We start from the raw sequence: 22,792 nt of genomic DNA on the forward strand, positions 1-22,792 counted from the left end.
TATCTTTTTTTTAAATAACTTTGCCAGCAGTTCAAGCACACATCTTACAGAAACTTGCATAGCTAAAAGCACCCATATTCATTATACCGGTGCACACTAGCTTGAACAATGGGTACATGGAAGTTTATATCATTTTTTGATTGTACATGTAGTTGCATCACGAGATATCGGCTTTCTTTCAACCAGTGACTGACACTGTCTTTGCCAATGGAAATGTCACAGAGATAAAGTTTCCGAAATGTCACTTTCTCTGTAGTAGCTTCAACATCTATAGTACTTGGCCATAAAAATAATCTGCGTACAAAATACTGATTTTTTCAGAGTCGTAAAGGAAAATATACTACATGCACCGGGAGGGCCGCAACGCTCGTCATATGATTTGGTATCGGCCATTTCCAAATTCATAACATTGACAAAATTTGTACAGCATCTTATAGGGTAGAATGGGGTAATTGTAGTCCCTGCATTGTTTTATGCATGGGGATATCAATCAATATCATAGGCAGGGGCTACAATTAAACCGGGGTTACAATTACCCCACTCTACCTTACATGTACAATTGTGAACTACATGTACATGTGCTTGAGTAGTAATACTGGAGTTTTCATCTGAGTATATCACATAGACATTTGAAACTATAGCTAGCATGTTGACATAAAATACAAATTTTCTCCACATGTATTACTTGGATACAGAATTTCGATTCAACAGGTATTAGGATATTAGAGAGACACGGTGTACGATTGTATACTAGTCAGTGAACACTGGGGTGAACACTGGAGTGAACACTGAAGTGAACACTGATATACCAGTATTCCACAATGTCGGACACATTAACCCTTTCACTACCGCAGGGTTTTTGAAGTGTACCGTAACCCCTGGCCCACACCAGGTACAGGCTGGGCAGCCTGGATCCCAACTTGGCTTAGGAAAAGTTCCATTGTAAAATAGCCGGCAGTACCCAATCTTAAGGATGAGGTCTGCATTGAATTGAGTACAATGCTGCCATCTCGTTTTCACAGGTGTAACCGACCAAAGACTTAAAGGGACTGTGGTTGAACGATACAATTTGAGGAAAATTTAGCAATACGCATTACAGTGGACCAGTAGTTCGCAGTGCGTGGACCAGGTACATTCCAGGTGTGGTAGTGAGAGAGTTACCATTTACCTATCTAGAATGGACAGCATCTAAGGTTATACACTTGAATAATACACGACTATAGTGTGGTCAGAACTGTTGAGAAATATTTCATACAGCCCTCATTTCAATCATTGTTGCGAGTCCATATCAAGCACTGTACATTAGATTGAATGTTTACCTGGAGACAGGCAACTGTTTATCAACAAGGTACCCTAATCAGGTGTATTGAACCATAATTGGTAGAGCCAACTAGTTCAATATTCACTTCGGAACAAACTGAGGAGTAGTTCAAAGCGTTGTGTTCGATAAAAACTATGCAAGACTACCATCTACCATAATCATGTACCTGCTCTGAAATGCTAATCAAACAATATATCACTGCATTTCATTGTGTTATGAACTTATCATAAGACAGCACCATATAGCTCAGCTGCAAAGAGGCATACTCAAAATGTCCTCGCCATACTGAATTTTGCTTTCTACCGTTGGGAAAATAGCTTGGCTTTGATCAAAAGCTAATACAACAAGGGTACCATCACAAAATAGGCAGCAACTTTTCCCTAGGACACATACTTGAGTACATTGACCTTAAGAGTAAGTTTGTAGGTTGTCTTTCTGTCTTTAGCTATAATACACAGGTAAAAGTTTCCAACAACTATTTGTGCCAATTGAGATTATCAACAAGACATGCTCCCCTAAAATGAATACCAGAAGAAACGTTTCCACGTCATTCTTTCAAATCGATCATTCCACATTGGGATCACCAACAGAATTAAAATGCCCTTGAAGTTGGGACCACCACTCACAGTGATGACCTTTGCTCATGGTTGTGACTACCTTTCAATCATTTCATAGAACACCAGCATTAATCCAACGTATTAATGAATCAGCATCCAACATATCAACGTATCAACCTTATCAGCATCCAATGAATCAACCTCACGTTGCTTTCTTCTTTTGGTCACCAGCACTTTTAATATTTGTCTTAATCGCCTTGCCAATATTACGTAGTTTTTCACGGAAGTTATTCCAAGTTGTTGGTGGCATACTGGCTAGTTCTTGCTTGTACTCTGAGATCCTGGCATCGAATAGTCCTAAAAGAAATGAAAATCGTTTTATCTTGGCGAACTCACCAAAGCTCATTACTGCTGAATTAATCAAACTGGATTTTACTGTTACATCTCAATTGGCAATCAGAGTAAAGTAACTTGGCAGAGGTCCCAAGTGGCAATCACAGTAAAGTGACTTGGCAGAGGTCCCAAGTGGCAATCACAGTAAAGTGACTTGCCAAAGGTCGCTAGTGGCAATAAGAGTAAAGTGACATGCCAGAGGTCACAAGTAGCAATCAGAGTAAAGTGACTGGCCAGATGTCGCAAGTGATGCATCTCCGTATAACTACAAATTACCTTTTTCTCTCTGTTGTCCATCCAAGTGGTCATCAACGAATATATGGAACATCTGCGTCTCACAGAACCACTCGAGAAACATGCGTAAACTTTTCGACGACACGGCTTTACAGAACGAGTCCTTTTGGAAGACTTTCTTCCCATCTTGCTGCACACCTATATGCTCCTCGAAATGTCCTATCGATTCAACAAACAGTCGTACAAATGCTTCGCTGATCAACACGTTTTTCTGGCCATCTGAAATGTACATAGGGAGCGATAGTTGTAAATGGTTAAGATAAACTTCCTAGAGCTTGAAGGAATTGAAACCAAAATGGAGGTATAGGTTGCCTCACCAAACACTGCAAAAGTGGAACACAACTATCTTTTGGTAAATGTGACCTGGTCACATTCCTGTGTTCAACTGAGTACCTCTGGCCAGAACGCTATGAAAAACACCCTACCTGAGTCCTCCATTGCCATGGTTAGAGCCCCAATCAACGCTTTCTGTAATTTTCTCGGTAAGATCGTTGTCTCGTCATCACACGTCCGTAATAAACACGCCTTGTCCAAGTCGATGATTAATACCTGTAAGATGACACTGAGATACTGAGAAGAGAACATGGTTCAGTGTCAGGTTTATGAGGCTTGTGTTCATAGTCTGATATCAACTGTGTCATCGGATTTTACACTTTACAATACAATACAATAAAAACTTGTAAGGCGCTCAAATCCAGCAATTAAACTGTTCGAGTGCGCCCCCTAGCGAGCAAAGTACTTCTGAAATAGGACCGTCGAACCACGATCTGTCCTGAAACCTTTCAGTAGACCTCGGATGAGCCGTTTATTCAGCACCACAACCTGAGCAATTCTGACTGGTATCCATTTATACACCTGGCTGGAATGAGGTAAGTTAGACAAAGAGACCTGCCTAAAGTCTCAGGTGGGGTTCGAACCAGGGACCGCTTGACTACTAGCCAAGAGGGACCTCTTGACCACAAGCCAAGAGAATGAGCCACAACAACACAGCCACAGTTAACAGTATTCCACAGAGTTCTGTGACTTGCTCAAGGTCATAAGCGATGTCCATGTCAGGTATGGAACCAACAGCATATTCCGACAATGATAGATATGAGATAGCAGTGATATAGTTATAGTAGCCGGACTACTCATTCTTCAAAGTCTACAGTACTTACTTCTTCAGTTGGCAAGTCGTCGATCTGCGGCAAGTACGGCGACATGATGCCGATGATGTAGGGTGTGGGCGCGCATGTGATGTCCAGGAGGGCCGCGGGCAAGACGGGAATGAACGTGTGCTGCCACTGGAATGGGTAGAGGAGACCGGCCAACGCGTGGATGCAGTTGGAGAGAGTACTGGAAGAGACGGATACACGTCAGAAACAGAGACATGATGATGTGAGGTGTGGACGCGGTATTGTAGAACCTCCCTTAGAGGACACCTATCTGGACAGCATTTGTCAGTCCTGAGGTGTCCCTAAGGCACCTTCCCCAGGCACCTATTCTATAGAGCTATACCCTATACTACACTATACGCGAACAATGGCTTCACAAAGGGTGCATGACCATGAAACTTTTGTTCGCGTATAGTATAGTATAGGGTATAGCTCTATGGAATAGGTGCCCCATTCCATAGAGCTATACCCTATACTACACTATACGCGAACAATGGCTTCACAAAGGGTGCATGACCATGAAACTTTTGTTCGCGTATAGTATAGTATAGGGTATAGCTCTATGGAATAGGTGCCTAATAGAGAGGTACTACTGTAAATGTTACTATAAGAAGGATGAGAGCCTTAGTTATGGATGTAAAAGATAACGATTTTGAACATATCTCTCTCCATTCTGTTGTTTAAACTCACCTCAATTTCGACGCACTAAAAAGTGTCCTCCTTTCTAATAATATGGCTGAGAATACCTGAAGGACATTTTCTATTCCAAGACACGAGAATAAGTATTCAAAGTTAACCTATAAAATAGAAATAACATTCAGCAAACAAGGTGAGGAGGGTTTTTGACAAGCCGGTGAGAAACATGGACATGATTTTTGACCACGACGAAAGCAGTCTTTGGCCCCTTTCCCTTATAATCCCTTCGTAATGTCATGTCTGCATCATTTTGGGCTCTGGAGCACAGACTACTGGTTGGATTTCTCTGAAGTTTTGTTGATCTGGCGTATGAAACCAAGCAGGAGCTAGGAAATGATATTTGACATCTACAAAGATTTCAGATTAAAAGCCAACCAACTCACATTCTCCATCCTGGTATCCTCCTGTCTACTGAGTGTCAATGTTTCTAATGTTCCCTGAGTATTCTGAAAACAGATCGATTTGATTACACTAAGATCAGTTTGCAGGGTTTACATAGAATCCACTTGGGTGGATTTACATAGAATCCACTTGGGTGGATTTACATAGAATCCAATACAGGTTTACATATATTTAACTGAGGTGGGTTTACATAGATTCACTGGGATTGGTTTAGTGGAAACGAGCTTTAGACAATTTTGAAATTTGAACGATTTTCCAACATAAAGGCTTCCGTAATCGTGGTAACTCACCATGCTGTTGACATCTATTGATCGCCCGAGACAAGGCAACGGCTTCCCGTATGTCGCTGCGATTAATTCCATCACGTAGTCGTTAGAAACGTTACGTCGCTTCTCGGCGTGATCCAGCACCTGGGTGTAGAGTGTATGCGCGCCCAGCGGGCTGACGATACAAATGACTTCTGGTAGGCGGGCACCGCGCCCGGGCGGTAACATCCGTTTACAGTATCCATAATCTCGACGGCCGTCACAACTCGTCAGGACAAACGAGAAATTCTCACTGAAAACAAAATTTCAATTTGTGATGCCATGATATTTCAACAGGTTCTGAAATTTCGTTGACGTTTTGAACACTTTCTGTGGCCCGCACTTTTTTGGTAACAGATTATCTACTGGTGGTGATATCTATGAACCTCACCTGTCATATTTGGTGACGGGTATCAAGACATCTTTGTCTGGGAAACAGAATTCTGGGATGGACGTCTTTTCTGGGTCAACCTGACAAGAAAAGGAAACACTATAGTCTCGAAATGCACTTAATTTTAAACGATTTTCAAAGCAACAACTGCCAAGACACCCTCAGGATTGACAAGTGCTGTCCTTAATAGAGGGGTGTCCTGATTAGTGAGGTCAAATTGGAAGGAACAAACCAATTAGTGGACAAAACAGGTGTCCTTAATACACAGGTTGTTCTCAAAAGAGAGGTGTCCGCTAAGGGAGGGTTCCATTGCACTTGAAACAGTGCACACAGCCCCTTTGGTGAGCAAGAAATTTGGATGATTTTCTTGCTAACATTTCTGACCACAAACAAGGTTCAAAATATGTAAATATTGGCTCAACCAACTATCTTCTGGGTTATTTTTAGATTTTAATGACGTAGGGGGCTGAGTCAATTGGCGGATGGGTTGACTCATAGGCTTAGTCCATGGCCAGTTCAAATTTACAAGTCAACATGGAAATGTAAGCATGTGAAGGTGGACGCTTCGGGTCACAAGCTTTTGAGTTCAGGAACCTTAGCATCATAAGGGTTGACCTAAAGCACCGCCATTTTGGCAAGAATTTGAAATCCTAATACAATTAGAACTCCTTTGAAATTATGTGACTGCCAATTTCAAGGGTGGGAGGCTCTTCATTGTTTTCCAGAGAACACCCAAGTTTTAAATAAATCAAACATTCAAGATGATGTCTGGAGGGCCGGGAGGGGGGGTAGCACTTTCGTTGACACCGTGAAAGAGCATTAGTGTGGCCTAATCCAAGGATAATCTAGGCCTAGTGTTGTGCAACACTACTATCTTTTGGTAAACGTGATCTGGTCATATTCCTGAGTTCAACTAAGTACTGTTGGCCAGAACGATATATGACCCGCTCTACCAAAACTAGGCGCTTGTCGCATCTGAACTTGACAGGTTGATACGGACTTGTTGTTCATTTCCCTATTGTAGACCTTTTGTGAAATGTGACCAAATCAGTTTGTAATAGATTTCACAAAAGGTCTACAATAGGGAAATGAACAACAAGTCCGTATCAACCTGTCGAGTTCAGATGCGACAAGCGCCTAGTTTTGGTAGAGCGAGTCACATATGAAAAACACTTGTACTCACATGATGCGGGAATTTATGCAACACAACCGGCTGGCAGTTTCCGTTGACCATCTCAAGTCCAACGATGACGGCGTAGTCGAACAACTGCGGGTAGATCCTCTCCCTGAATGCTCGTACCCTCTCGTAGATCGATTGCTGCAACATCACAGACAAAAATTAGTATAAACGGATAAATTTCTGCTCTTTGCAGACGCGCATATATTCCTCTACTGGACTATGTCCTGCCTTAGAAAGTAACTGAGAATCACAATGAACACTACAACTGTTTCTGAAACTTTTGCATTGTTCATCGAATCATTATGATTGTATCTTTTATATGTTGTATCATGATACATTTCTTCATTCTCTTCATAAGAGATCATATCCGTCAACTCCTTTTTTTTTTTTGATCTTAGGCTGACGTTACATAGGCCTCATTCGTTCACTTCCCATATGTCACGTTCCCCTTAATGCGTTCGTTCCTCACTGAATGCATGCCACAAGGCCGTGCATTCACCGAGGAACGTTAAGTAAAGCTGGAACGTGACATGTGGGAAGTGAACGAATGAGGCCTATGTAACGTCAGCCTTAGGTTTTGGCCTACATCTTGAATCTTCACATCTTGATGGGGTAAGAACTTGTTGAATCCCGCTGTAGATAACGCAGCAAGTATTCAAAAAAAAAATTTGCCCAAGTAAAAAATTTAGAAAATGATATTGTCTGCTCAAATAAAAAAAAAGAAAATTTTTGAAAATTTCCTTTTTTTCCGAATTTTTTTAGGAATTGCAAAAATTAAGTGGCGTGAAATGTTGGTGCGTCACAAACATCTTCAGGTACACTACCTTAGTCATTTCAACAGAATCATTCCCAAAATACAGCCAAGGAACATCATCATAGATGTTTTAAAACTGCACAGAATCTATTTCAAAGTCAGTTTGGTTCCAATAGGCAGTCATCCGTAAATCCAATAATTCTTCCTCAGAATTTAGAGCCTCTGGATTCAGACACCCAAGGGGATCATATCATCTGGAACAAATTCACACAGTTCTGTCCCCATCCCCAACCTGCAGCATACTGACAGAATCACATCCAGCTGGAATGTGACCAAATTGGTATATCGGGTTCCTTTTTGTTCCGCTACAATTAAACATGGGGAGAGTGAGTCCAGAGGAAGTGGAATTTGTTGCTTATTGTCCACGGGAGGTCAGCAATGAATGCTGCCTAGTCATTAAGTACACAAGATCCTAAATCTGGGGACAACTCAAAAGATGTTTCAAAAACTTTTATGATTTTGTAAATGATCACTGGGTGTGACCACAAACACTTCTACCCGGTACATAAAATTGCAACTTTTTCCAGGATAAAAAGGCCTACCCACGATAACCCAGGAGCTTCTTAAGGGGAAACTTCTATTTTATCCTAGCCCCTTATTTGAGTATTCGTTTGGAAATTGACAAAGAATTTTGGGAAATTTGTCGTCACAGAGAAATTTGCAAATCTTTACTATAGTTTGTACACAACAACAGTGGAACAAAAGTCAGATAAAAAGGTCTCTATATAAAGAAACAGCAGATTTGGTACGAGGTTCATGTCTAAAATAGACATGATTTTGAATAATGGGCCAGTGGTCACTGACAAAGGGACAAGTCTGAAAATAACATTTTTTTGTCCCACAATGAATTCACAAATTCTATCGACACAGCAACAAAGTTTGTCTCGAAACAAAATATTTTGGGTCATTTTTACATTTCTGGTGTTGTATTTGAAGTCACCGCTCGTCATTTTGTGGAACAAAAATAGCAAATGGCCAATTTATCATGTCTTGTAATTCAGAGAGGAATTTGACCAAACGTAACGATTTTCTTGGATAAAATTTGAGTTTCCCAAACATGAAACTGCTTCAAGAGAGGGGTATGGTCTTTCAGGACAACAGCAGAGACTGGTCAGGATTAGACTTTTAAAGTGAGACGTAGGACAGGTCCCTCCCTTACCCCCTCCTATAACGGCTGAGAACATTCAACATCAGAATCTACTCACGTTTTTCTCTTTGATACTGGTGACATGTTGGATGCGTCGTTGAAGGTCTTGAATGTCGATTTCGCTTTCACTGTCATCTGAAGGGAAGGACAAAAACATTTCATTGAATGACTTCATGAAGTTTTCATCGAAGTATGATTTGACTAAATCACTTCAAGCTGACACAGTCGAGCATCTCTATTAAAGATACCTATGGGACTGCTGAATGCTGTCCGTAATTGTGAAGTGTCCTGATTACAGAGGTCAAATTCAATGGAAAATACCAATTTTGGACGAAAACGTGTCCTTAATACAGTGTGTGTCCTTCACAGATAGGATGTCCTTAATAGAGAGGTGCTGTCTAAGGGAGGTTCCACCGTCGTTGTTTTACAACGCAATAATCATGTTTCATATTATTGTCGAAGGAAATGAAGAATGTGACTGAGATCAGATGACGCTATTATTATCAGCAAAGAATGCTCAACACCAAGATGTGAAATAAAGAACGATATTTGCCAACATTAATACATCAAAGTCTAAGAAGCAACACCCAATTTGTCCCGTGACGTGGCAGTTCATCCGACCTGAAATGCTATTTTTTTGGCACTGCAAGCGTTATTGTCGGGCCTAGAACAAAAGCAGCTAGTCTCGTTTTTCAATTTTTCACAAAGAGAGATTTTTTCACCCTAACCCCCCCCCCGACGACACCCTGCAAGGTATGTATCTGCACGGAGATGCGTACTTCGACAAACTTTTTCACAATAAGAGACTTTTCCCACCCCCCCTCCGCTCACAACCCCCTCATTGGTACACCTCTGCAACAGCTACAAATTTGACACTGATCCTAATTCAACCTTTTTGCAAGGGTTAACCTGCTTAATTGAATACCATAGTTCAAGAATGATATCAACCATCTGCCTATGTCCATACATGGAGGTCTGATTCTATATCCACTGACTGACAACCACTTATGTTTTCATTGCAGAAGTCACTTGTGGAAAAAAAATCAATTTTCCGAATATCACACCATTGTTTTGACTATTATGAGGGCAATTGAAATCAAGATAAGAGCTAACAGCTGTCTTTAGAAAGAACTATTTTGACACTGATATCACAAAGACACTAACTATGAAATCAAGCAGTGTATATGTACATTTCAACCGACTTCTCCAGAAATCGAAAAAAGATTGCATATATTTCCAGCAACTTCAACTTGCCATTTCATCTTCTAGTAAAGTCTAAGTCCTCGAGCAAGGCACATAACCCTACATCTCTCTTGCAATTAAGACACAATTGCAAACACCTATGGGTTTGCAGAACCCTATCAGAGAGAATGGTCTTTTTCAGTGCATCGGGATATCAAACTGTATTTCAGAAAAATTTGGGACAAACGGGGATTGAGGACCTGATTTGGCTGAAACCAACAGGGCAATGAGACAGATACAGACCCCCCCCCCCCCCATTCTAATAACTTTTTATACCTGTTTGATAGTAGTCCAATCGATACTGAAGACGTTTATTCACATAAAAGTCCTCTTCGTCATCACAGACCAATCTTGTCATACTCGACGTTTGAATGAGACGATTCCCGATCCCCGTCAGATTCTCACAACTTTCGTAGCTACCATAACCTGTTTCATTCAATAGGGGGCGTAACACAGGTGATGGCGTGTACCGCTCTTCGTCAGACCCTCGCATCGGCGAACGTCCGCCATTTTGATAAATGCCGCCACCTTGCCGAAAAGGACCATGAAAGTCTAAACTTTCTAAACTGCTCCCTGGCGTATTCCCAGAGACAACTAGTAAGTTCCGTCTCTGTGTCTGTCTATTTTCCATCCCAAGTCTCTGGTGAGGACGGAATTCGTTTCTTCCGCTGATACCCGGATTGTCCAGACTTTCAGCGCTACTCATATATTCCAAATTTTCACAAGACGCAGAAAGGGACGTTCCCGGAGGACTAAGTGTGTTTCTGTTTGACCACACCGAAGGCTGGTGTGGTGAAATTTTATTACGGCGGAACGGCCTTCTGTGTTTTGTCCTGTTTCCCTGACTATCTGTACTCTCGGCACTTCCGCTGCTGCAGTAGGCTACACCATCACAAGCGAGTGGAGAAAGTGATCTCAGATGTTGGCTGGGGATCTGCTCCCCCAGTCCATCGTGACGTCGCCGAGAAAACTTGGGTGCAAGATTTCCGTGACTCTCCAAACTATCGGAGCTCCCACCACTGATCAAAGCTGTGCTGTCACAAGCCAAGGGGAAATACGGCTTCGGAAACGAGTGTGGTCTATCATCGTAAGATATTTGACGGGGCAATAAGCGATTTTGACGGATTCCTTGCTTAAGTTTCATCCCAGGTATGTCCAAACTCTCAGAATTTCCAGAACTCATGCATTCGAGATTCTCACATGAGAAAGACAAGTTTGACCTAGGTATTGGTGAAAGGGGCTGGTCATAGTCAAAACTATTCTCCGGGCAAACTTTATTGTTGCGGCCGAGGTTTGAGCAGTTTTGATTGGATCTGATCAAATGTTCGCGGCTGCTTGATGTCCCGGTGACGCAGAACGCCCTCTCTTGGTTTGGGAGGGAACCGTACACTGCCATATTTGGTATGTAATGACCCATTGGTCGAAAGATTCCAGAAAATGTCAAAATCGGGAACCGCACATTACAAGTGTCCGAGATACTGCCAAATCAAATTTTCTCAGCAAATCAACTGCAGTAATTCCAAACAGTTTGAAAATGACGTTTCAACAACAAGTTTTACAATGATTTGGATAAATCCAATGCAATGTTTGATGAGAGGAACAAGTGTAAGAATACTTCTCGGAATCCGATTAGAAATTTTTTTCAAACTTGATGAAATCAACAAATCAAACGGGCCCAATGAATTCCTGTCAAAAAAGTCACAAACTCGATAAGAAAAACTGCTTGTGTCAAGGAATCCATAGCTGTTTTATAGCTGACTAACATTCATCAATCCAATTGACCGACAATCAAGTTGATTGGTACTTTAGATATAGGCAGACGTAAACTATATCATGGGAGAGTCCATTCTGATCCACATGGGGAAGGCAGGTTAGTAATTAGAATGAGACGAGACAAAATTGAGACAAACACCAAGCTGAATTATCAGCAGATTGTCAGATAGTATCAGAAAGTATTTCATTTCTTGATTTTAGGACTGATATGACGAAATTCTTTTGGAGATTTTTTCAGAATAACCACCTCAGACCCCTTTTAGGTTTTGTGATTTTGGCAGGCCTTGCCCATGTTGTTATAAGTATAATATTGTGGTAAATCAAACATGAGAATGACGGAATGTCAACATTAATAACCAAAATATTGTACAAAATATTGTACCGAGTGGCTTAATGACTCGAGACAAAAATTACCTTCATTTCATGGAAATTGCTCAAAGTTCAAGTTGAGGGTATGACAATTAAAGCACAATTATCTCAATTCAGGTTGTGGCTTGGAATGAATGGAAATAAAAATCAAACACAACGGAATCTCTTTTTCAAATCTGTCATGAGGGCCTTTGAGGATGATTTGTCATGTGCGGCCATCACACGAGCAGGCATTGCTTCCTGCTAGGCCTAGGTGGTACATTTTCACAGCCCAACGAAAGTTGCCCTTCGTTGAATATTTGCATGGCCGGATATGGACCCTTTAATTTGGTGGATGATAAAAGATTGACAGAGTGGGAAAGTCCTTTGGGTACAGGACAGAGATTGGTTGAGGGAATGAAATCAAAATACGGCCAGTGGTGCCACCTGCTGGGAAAATGGCACTGGCCAAAATGATATTGTCAACAGCTAAGTGTGTAGAGACTCCGTGAAAATAAGAATTGCGAAAAAAGTTGATTGGAAGAATTAATAGAAAGAAAAATAAAAGTCATGCAAAGTTTAAGAGTTGAAAAATGTTCATGTGAAATATACATGGTTTAGAAATTTGTGTGACTGCTCCCCCCTCAAACGTAAGGAAAAAGCCTAAATTTTTTGACCCACCCTTCTGCGTAGTTCTACCTAAAGGCATAGATCCTTAAAAACTTTGACAAATATTTGAGATTTAGTGAGTTTGTTGCAGCATTTGACAGAGAATCCAGGGATGTGGCTAGATATTTCAGTCAAATTCAGAGTCAACCCCCCTCCCCGCTAGCTAAACGCCCCATGGAATTGAAAACGTTACCTTCAGAGTGGTGAAAACGGATCATGGTTCAGATGATGAGACGTATATCCACCTTCCGTAGCCATGGAGCAAAATGCAACTGGTCATGAAGAAACTGGTAATACCTCAGGATAATACTTGGCTACTTAGAAATTCATGCGAACTAGGCATACCTGCTACTTCCTGGTAGGCCTAATGTCACGAATCAGAAATACTAGCACAGCTTGATGAACAGACAGCAAAATGAGGCCAATTCAATTATGAAGTAAACAAATCGTTTTCACTGCGTCTTTTTAGTGTTTTGGTCAAAAATCTAGTGTTTCAAGTTATTGGTGTTCCCTATAGGTTGTGGTTCCATGAAAATTGAAGGGGTCAGGTCGAACAGGGGTTTAATCATTACTCAGAGAGATTTGATCCTAGGTCCATACTATAGTCCATACTATGCCTCCTAGCTCGTGCCTATAGTCCTCCTTTAAGACATTTCCTGGTTATATAACGATATCGTCACCAGAAATCAATGATTACATAAGACTGTACTGAGTGACCCGAGGTCTTGATATTTCTTGGAATCAATACTGTACGTCGGAACGCAATCTGACAGACAACCAGGGTACACATTAGACTAAGTGCTGCACAAACAAGTGATTATTGTCGCTAAGACCTGTGACAGCTATCGCTACGACGACCGATAAAACAATCGCTAGTCAGAATCTGTCTAAATCTTACAAATCACAAAAACATATTCTGCACTGAATGACCCTGGACCGCAGACATTTTTCCACGACAATTAATGCTATAATGTGCCAACTACTTTTAGTCGATTTACAAGCTGATTACAAATGGTGATTTAAGAAATGATATACAGTAGAACCTCTCTATTAAGGACGCCCTCGGGACTGACCAATGCTGTCCTTAATAGAGAGGCGTCCTGATTAGAGAGATCAAATTGAATGGAAAGAACCAAATTGGGACCAAAACGAGTGTCCTCAATAATAGAGAGGGTGTCCTTAATAGCGATGTCCACTAAGGTAAGTTCCACTGTACATAAAGCCATCCAATAGAAAATGCAAATGAATCCTAGGTTAGCTGGTTGGTCGTTCCCGTAGGTTGTACGAGGGGACATGCTATGGAGACGACGGTAACCACGCCACCACAAGCTTGAAATGGAACAGCCCATGGATACTCAGCCAAAACTTAAGAGATATGAGTAACAGCAAGTGATAATTATAAATTACTAGCAATGAATTTAAAAGAAATCCATGATACATGGTCATGCTAACAATGCTACACTGCTAACACCGCTACAAAGCCTTACTCAAGCGCTAGAAAGCAGCAAAGGAGATCACTGTGGATGGTTTCTGTGCCAGGTTGTTTAGAAAGGCCACAAACAGCAAAATAACATTTAAACCGGTTCGAAATTAGTCGCAAATTAGTCTTAAAACATTTCACTAGGCGCTACATCAATAATCATGTGACCTACCTTCTTCTATGATTGTGAAAAACCCTTCAAACAAAACACAAGACGGCATCATGGTCACGTTATTTAGCGATGAAAATCTGTTTTTACTTGATCAGACGGTCGTTTAATTGTGTCTGCCTATGCATCGGAGCAGACGAGATCAATGCATCAGTTGACTGACCTGGACCATCGGACTATGAAAACGCAATTACAGTCAGAAAACATACATTTGAGCGCGCACCGCTGAAACTATTCAACTGAAATCTGATGGAAATTTTTAGCAAAACATTTCGCTCAAATCCTAAGGGACAGCATGCATGAGAATGATAGAACACTGCCATGCCTATCTCACCACATGACCTGCAAGTTAGAAAGTGGCACAATTCCCTCAAACTTTGAAAATATTATACAGTTCAATAACACTCGCAAAATTCAACCCAACAGAGCAGATTATTGCGTTTGACCAGTACTGACACCTAGCCACATGCTGAAACACTAACAGACATGGGACGCCACGTCTCATGCAATCAGCGCTGTGTCCATGCTATATACACTTGCAACAAAAAATTGACTTTTTTGGAAACGTGACCTCAATATTTACAATATTCACAAAACAGACATTTTTAAAGGCCTACACTGCACCTTCAAAGATCTTTAATTCATATTTGTCTGTGGTTCGTCTATACCAAGTGCCAATTTTTCTCAGCTGAACATGAACCCGGTAGGCCTTTAAAACCACAGCACAGACATTATCCACAGAAAAAACCTCCAAAATAGCAGCGAGCGGGACTAACGATGCAAATCTACCCAGTTCAGATTCTCAAAACTCTTACACAATGTTCTCATCGTCGTTTGAATCGTTCTCTGAATCTTGTATCGAACAACCACTTTTGAATCCGCCGCCGCAGAATCTGTTGTGGTATCGGTTTCCATGGTAACCGACCCATCGGCAGACGTTGACGAGAAACTGTTACCTCCCGATAAAACACAACTTTTGGGACGAGAGTAGGTCAGAATGATTGTTTTCTTTTTTACGAGTTTCTGAAAATTTAGTGATTTTGAAATGTCACTTATCTTCTGCAATATGGATCAACACATACAATCTTGACAACTTTTTTTCTTGAACAATGAAAATGCCTTTTCACTGATTGAAAAAAAAAAAAAAATAATATGATCACTCAGCACTATTGCACCTAATATTCTTACCAAATCCGCCTAATTTGGTAAAAAAAATCAAAATCCTGAAAAAGACAAAAAAAATCCAGAAATCATCTACTCACTTGATTGACGATCATCCTCCCGGTTGTCTACGCTCGGTTCGTAATCGCCATCAACATCATCCGTTACGTTACGGCGTAGGATCGAGAAGGCCTGGCCGATCTTCTGTCGTATCTGCAAACAGGAGAATGACATTGAAATTGCAATTCTGCATTAATTCCATACTCCTTTTCTTCATTTAAGAGCTTTGTATCATGATTATTATACGGCAAGAACGCATGAAATGTGAACGTATTCCTATGAATATCAACTGTTGCTCGAGAAAATATTCACTGATTCTAGAGTTCTTGTTGTCTCAAGTCTAACTGAGAAGTGCAAACTCCGGGAATGTGGTGACAAAGTGGTTTATAGTTGCAGGCCCTGACCAAGAGGTTGTCAGTTCAAATGCCTTCCTCAGTTCGTCCCAATAGAGTTTAAAGGTTAAGTGAGCAATCAGTATCTACCCCTAATTAACACTGACAGACAACTCTGAGATGACGACCAAATCACTTTAAGCATATCCAAAGAAAGGCATAATATAAAATACCAAACTTTAAAATCCTAGCGTAGCACTAGAAATTCTGTTGATTTCCTCTGATCTACTATAGTGCTACTGGTTCGCCAAGCAATCACATTCAAGTCTGAATGTCACCGCCTGAGAAATTTCAGGGGTGCTTTAATTAACGAGAGAGGCAATCTTACTAATTAACTTGCAATTAGCTCATGTTGACATAATTAACACCAGGAGGTCGCAACAGAATAGTCAGAGGGAAAGCCATATTATCCCAGGGATTCCTCTGATAAACTTGTGTCAACAGTTGACCAAAACCTCAACTCAGCGTCGGTTCAGGTCAACACCCTCGCACTTTTGGTAAGTCAACGCACACCAAATCCTTCACACAAAATCTTTTTTATCATCTCACCGCAGGTTTTCTCCTGTAAGTCTTCACGTAATCCAACGACGCCTTACTTGTCAGGTCATCTTTCTTAACATACGTGGGGAAGCTATCCCTCTCCTCGGCCTTCGGGCTCTTCTTCTTGGCAGTTATTACTTTCGGCCGCTTCACGACGTCTTTTGAATCTTTTGGTATGCCCGGGGGTCGCTGGGTTGGCGGCTGGAATTTGGTGTGCTGGAAAATAAGAAGGTTTACATTATTTTAAAGGCCCTCGCCATTCGTTAAATATTTGGAAATGAAACATACTCCATATAACTTTCAACAAAGATATTTTGTAGACAGATTAACAATTACTAAGAGCACCGAGTTTCAATAAATTCGTATACATAACAACTGCACTGCAGTATTGTGTGTAACTGAGTTTCTATTTTCCTGGACCACCAGTAATAACGAACGGCATACCCATTTAATGAGGGCTCTTGCCTTCGACAGCAAAGTTGACGAACAGCAAGTGTGACATCAGCAAGAAGCAAAATGAATGGGGCGAAATCAAAAATAATTCATCACAGCTAGGAACCAAACATTTATCTAGGATATTCATGGTGGCCATTCTGTCTAGTCGGTTGTAGTCAAACTGAAAATTTCAAACTGTTGATTACGCGTTTACCAGAGACGTACAAAGATAAACTGACAACACTCACAGCTCCACTCACACTGTCACAGTTCTCAAATGGAAGAAATATTTAGAAAAAAACGCAACAGGAAGTTCCTGGTGGGCACTATTCCTCTTGAAAAGGTCCTGGATTCATGTACTCGGCTTATCCATGTCACAAGTTGTATACAGTAAAGATGTCAATACCAGATCTTTCTGCCTATATCATATTTCCAAAGGCCTCAAGCCGTGTATGAATTCAATGGAATTATGGCCTATAAATTAACCGTACCCTATAAATGCGCATTACACTTATAAAAGTTCATCGGATTCACCTCGAATGCACTGTGGCGTGAGTCAGCCTAAACATGTCAACAAAACCTGTTCACAGCTCATTCCAGGAAAATGTCCCCAACAATGGAGGGGGCAGATAGGGAAGCCAGCTAAAAACTGGGGAGGCTGTGACAATATGTGACCCGTCACAGCAAAACAAGACACATATCCCTCGGAGCTTGGCAGGTTGAGACGGACAGGTTGTTCATTCTACTGTTGTCTGCCTTTTGTGAAGTCTGAGTACATCAATTTCTTCCATTATCTCCTGGTGTCATTTAGGCAGGTCTTCTGTGCGACATGCGCCTGGTTTTGCTGTGACGGGTCAGGTATGTGATTACATGATTAATATCAAACGATCTACTAGGTGGCCAGCTAAGTTATTTTGTGTTATTTCATAAATCAAAAGTAAGGAAGGGCGTAGGCCTTAAGAGTGAAAATAGGTCTCTCTATTATTGAAAACCTGCTCATGCTTGGCATAATGAATACACATGTAAAATCCATTCAATCTCGATGTTATTGAAATTATAGACAGGAAAAAGGACCTAAGTTAAAATCAGCTACTGTGTAAATGCAATTAAGCCAGCTGAAGGGCACATAGGCATTTTACATGCAATAGGCCTTTGTATAATAGACGTGGCTGTTGACTTAAAGGCTCGACCATCGGAACCACCATTTTGGCTAGAACTTGAAATCCTTCGAAACAATGTACATTTGTAGGTGCCAATTTAGGTGGGAATCTCTTCTCTGGAAAATAAAGAACTGACCACTACCCCTGAAATTGGCATTGCCTTCCTCTGGAGTGGAAGAGTTCGGATTGCTTTAGGATTTCAAGTTAAAACCGAAGTAGTGGTTATGATGGTCAACCCTTAAGCCAGTCAAAGGGGCACCTGTACAAAAGTCCTATTTTACATGTAATCCGGCCTTGGCGTACCAAACACGATGGCTTAATCGCGTCGACACAGTGTACTGTACAACGACAGGCTTGGTAGAATCTAAACAGGCACTACTAAAAAGTCTCACCCGGGCGCCTGTACCATGAGAACACAGCAACCACCTGAATGCCTGGCCAACGAAAGAAGAAACAAAGAAATCGAAACGGACCAGTTGAAATTTGAACAAGGAAAGACAGACCTTTCAATTGCATGGTTATTACACTGTTTAAAGGTAAGAGGGCGCCACATGTCCCAAAACTAACAACAAAAGTGAGAGAAAAAATTTTCAAAAAAATTTTTGAAATTTTTGTTTGTTTTTGCTTCAGAGACAATTGACCCTGCACTGAAATTCTAAAATATTTCAACAGCTACTTGCCATTACATAGTGAATAGCCAAACCAGAAACAGAACATTTCCCAAAACAGGCTACCAAGACACAAGTTGTAAAGGTGTACAGGTAATTAAAAGGTCTGATAGCTTCACAAACACAAGTGATGTTCTTGAACATGCAAACAATGGAACATAATTAGTTCTCCTTATAAAGAAACAGGGAAACAGGGAAACAGGGAAACAGCATGAACAACTCAAAGGCAAAACCCTACCTTCTTATGCTTATCCTAAAGAAGCACGGACATGAAGATAAAGAGTTCTTATTCTGCTTGAAAGCTATACTCTTTGTAGTTAACTTTCATATAATGCTATCGAAAGTTTTGCTTTGTTCGCCAGCAGCGTGTTCTCACCACGATGCATGCACAGAACAGTTTTATCACCAGTTGAGGTCAAGCACTTTTAAATTGGAAGAAAAAGAAACCAATGCAGCTAGCACAGGTGACTGAATAACAGAATAGCAGTTGGGGACAGAGGCTCGGAAATCTCCTTAGAATCTTGATGATTTCTGATTTATTGTTGGCCTGCATCACCCTCGGTACCATTGGCTGTTTCATAAACCCGACCAACTGCACCCAGGCAACACCAATTTACTACCTGGGATAGCAGCCTAGCAACAAATCTATTCCTTAAGGTGGAAAATCGTTTTTTATAGCACCCAGGACCAGCATTAAAAGCCATATTATGTTGGCACTAATAAAAATGAATTATGCAGAAAACTTTTGTTGTGCTTGAGTTTTTTGTCACTTTACCATTGATTGCTACAAATCATCTCTGGTGTAACCTAGATTCTAAATTAGGGCATGGAGTGTCATGATTGAGATATTTGATATTACCAACAAAAGTCAGGTGCCCGGACATGGTGCTGTTAACAATATGTTGATTTTTTATAGTCTCATGACAATTTCATTTTTCCCTTGCTCCAGCAAAGAAAGATCCCTGCCTGCTATGCAGGGTATTAAATTGGTGTGGCCTCAAGATTCAAGTAGACTAAACTGGGTCACCTCAGGTCACGCATCAGCAAGAGAGATTCTGATAAAAACTCGCTATTCATAACAAATTCTATAAACATTTGTAAACTTCTACTCAATGGTTGTAAAACGCAGGAAGATTGTGCAATTTGCAAAAACTCTTGCAAAGCGCATTGAGTTGGACATATCTGATATTCCTGGGTTGAGTAGACCAAGGAGTGTTATAGCTGAACTGATAAAATGATAAATGGCTTTATTCATGTTCTATTCGACATGAAAAAGCTGTGAAAAGTCGAAAAATGTATTTTATTCGAGAAACATGAGTATACTGTCAAGTCAAAATCTGTCAAAACTAAAACAGACACTCATTCAAAATGTTCATAAAATCATAATAACTCACCCCGTCCAAAGATCTCGACATAAAAAGCGGCGTCTTCAGTTTGGAGTGCTGCGGTAGAGCATAGCCGTATTCGTCAATCTCAACATCGGGGAACCCTGGGATCTTCCCCTGTGGTGGCCTGGCAAACAAATCTGTCGGATCCACGTATTCCGCTGGAGCTGCGATCTCATAAGTATGCGAATATAAACATTCATCGCTGTTACTACGTTGGGAGAAATCCGATTTGTTCGATTTCGTACTTGAGTTACCCGCCCCCCAGCTTCGCACTTGAAAACGCTCCATAGTATTATAGTCATCGGCAAAAAGATATTTCTTCGGAGTGCCGATATTTCTTTTAGTCGGTATTGGTAGCGCAGGCCGGCAACCAGGAGGCAGCGGTTGGGTGATACTCGTTCTCAAATTCACGTCCTCGTAATCATGAAACGAGGAATCCGACCCCAGGGTGACGTCACCGATATCAGCGCCTCTGTCAGGTCTGTCCTGTGAAATGAAGCCATCCTCCTCACCGACAATCACACCCCTGGTCCGGAAATCCACCATCCCAAATACCTCTTCCTCTGGTCGTTCGCCAGTTTGGTCCATCGTTGATAACGCAGACTGGCGTTGCATCTTACCCTCCTGATAAATATCGTGCGCGAATGTTCTATTGGGCTTTTGCGGAGGCACCCTCTTGGTTTCAATGTTAGAGTCAGTTTTCACTCCGTTTGAAAGACCCAACTCCATCTTAATACCCCTCGACTGATCACCAATCTTGGCAGCTTGCATTTTGCGGAGCACGGCATTAAAAGATTGTTTATCAGTTTCTTCAGACTTCGGCCCCAGGTTAATGTCTACTTTGTTGTCTGGATTTTCAAACAGTTTCTTTTTAGATTGAACAGATATTTCATTGTCTTCTTGCTTTGTCTTTGATTCCGGACTCGTAACAATGTTCAGTTGACGTCTTGGCGTGGGAGTAGGTTTGTCTTTTGCATCACGTCCACCAGATGGCCCCACTGTCTTGTCTTTCACATCAAGTCCACCAGATGGCCGCACTGGCTTTCCTTTCACATCGAGTCCACCAGATGGCCGCACCGGTTTGTCTTTTGCATCGAGTCCACCAGATGGCTGCACTTTAGTTAACACAGGGTGTGACATGGCCACTTTCAGTAAAGCATTTTTAACAGAGGTGTCATTTTCGCTAGTTCTCCTCGGTTCCTTATCGACGGAAGCCTCATGATCGTTTTCAGCGACAGACGGCACCACCTTTGCTAACACAGGATGTGACGGCAATATACTCCTTAGTGCCTTACTAACTGAAGAGTCACTTTCACTAGGACTCGGAACAACAGAGAGTCCAGATTGTCCGAAAAGCTTTGCATGTTTCTCAATGACCCCTTTGCTTCTCAGCTGCAGTTGGGGTTTGACAGCAACATTTGAGCCAAAATTCACCGGTGTGCCCGCCTGAACCTCACCACCCATTGGTTTCTTCGACACCCATAAAGGTTTTGGAGAAATCACAGGTTTGTCTATCATGTCTGGTTCAGAGCTTCTCCGCTGGGTCATAGGTGGTTTGGCCACCCTACGCCGCACCCCATCAGAGTTTCCCGCACCAGCTTTTGACGTCAACTCAAACTGCGACTTTGAAACTTCAATGGCGCTCTGTCTTTTATCGACGCGTCCAACATGAGACTCGGTTTCAAATTTCCTTCGCAGTGCGCCTAGGTCAACCTTACGTAATTCCTCATCCATTTGTGCCGAGTTGGACCTTTGCCTGTAATGTCCTCATTCCTGTAAAAGAACAAAAACGGCACGCATTAAATGTTTTTGCTTAAAGTAAATATCATTTGAGCAACAAAATCGCCTTTCTGGCCATCAAAGCAATTGACCTTTTCGAAGACTTGTAGTATCACACTAATTTCACGCTGATTTCTGATAACACTGCATTATCCTGCCGTGTCGCAACGTCACCAATGGATATGGAGATGTGGGGTTAACCCGTGACGTCGCCCGGGGTGGAGAGACGCTCCCTTCAATGACGTAATGTGGCGCATTTTAGCCACCAGATCATGAGATGACACTCTCTAAGAGTGTGAACAGGTATATTGCTTGGGTTGTATACGTGCATTAGCAACAATAGCATTGCAGGTGTATGTTTTGTACTGTTAGCAGGTTGGTGTTAGCACTATAGCAGGATTTATAGCCTTGCATACAGGCATAGGCAGGCCTAGGCATAGGCAGGCCTAGGCCTACTTATTGTACAATAGTACCCCCCAGGCCCAGGTATATGGCACGGCTTAACCCACTGGGAATGATTCCCTTTTGGCCCAGTGGTTGGCGCGTTGGCCCCAGAGTGGAAGTTAAGCAACGTTGAGCGCGGTCAACCTTTGGATCGGTGACCGGCGCGTACAACACACTTATACTACTTTTGACATCAGATCACGAGATTGTGATTTTTTTCAGAAATCAGAATCAGACTACTCTCTCTTTGCCTAATTTTTACATAATAGGCCTATTTACATCTTTATACATAATCTAACGTCTACAGAATAGAAAGAATGACAAGAACATGTCAAAATCACCTGACTAATTACAGTGTTTTGATTGCTTTGTACTACAATTCGAAAACTTTTGTGTTCCTTCACTTCAATCAACTTCACTTCCGGGTTCC

The 22,792-nt window shown here is 41.5% G+C and overlaps 1 protein-coding gene across 4 annotated transcripts; it reads right to left on the bottom strand.

The window, feature by feature from the left end:
- LOC135491999 (DENN domain-containing protein 2A-like) lies at nt 1–22,786 on the bottom strand. Of its 4 annotated transcripts, none has more exons than XM_064778044.1 (16): nt 22,704–22,786; nt 20,146–21,912; nt 18,476–18,517; nt 16,498–16,704; nt 15,598–15,709; nt 14,339–14,362; nt 8,713–8,789; nt 6,697–6,831; nt 5,514–5,593; nt 5,108–5,375; nt 4,799–4,861; nt 4,410–4,516; nt 3,723–3,900; nt 2,991–3,114; nt 2,548–2,784; nt 1–2,235 (listed from the first exon to the last, which is right to left on the bottom strand). In XM_064778044.1, the coding sequence occupies exons 2-16, from the start codon at nt 21,871–21,873 to the stop codon at nt 2,081–2,083; spliced, it is 3,537 nt and encodes a 1,178-aa protein (XP_064634114.1). In that variant the 5' UTR covers nt 21,874–21,912; nt 22,704–22,786; the 3' UTR covers nt 1–2,080. The 4 variants fall into 4 exon arrangements, with proteins under 4 accessions (XP_064634114.1, XP_064634115.1, XP_064634117.1 ...); XM_064778045.1 differs by having other exon boundaries at nt 22,716–22,761; XM_064778047.1 differs by lacking the exon at nt 18,476–18,517.
- Nucleotides 22,787–22,792: the final 6 nt, after the last annotated feature.

The sequence above is a fragment of the Lineus longissimus genome, chromosome 8 (genome assembly GCF_910592395.1).
Source record: "Lineus longissimus chromosome 8, tnLinLong1.2, whole genome shotgun sequence".
NCBI classification, from domain to species: Eukaryota; Metazoa; Nemertea; class Pilidiophora; order Heteronemertea; family Lineidae; genus Lineus; species Lineus longissimus.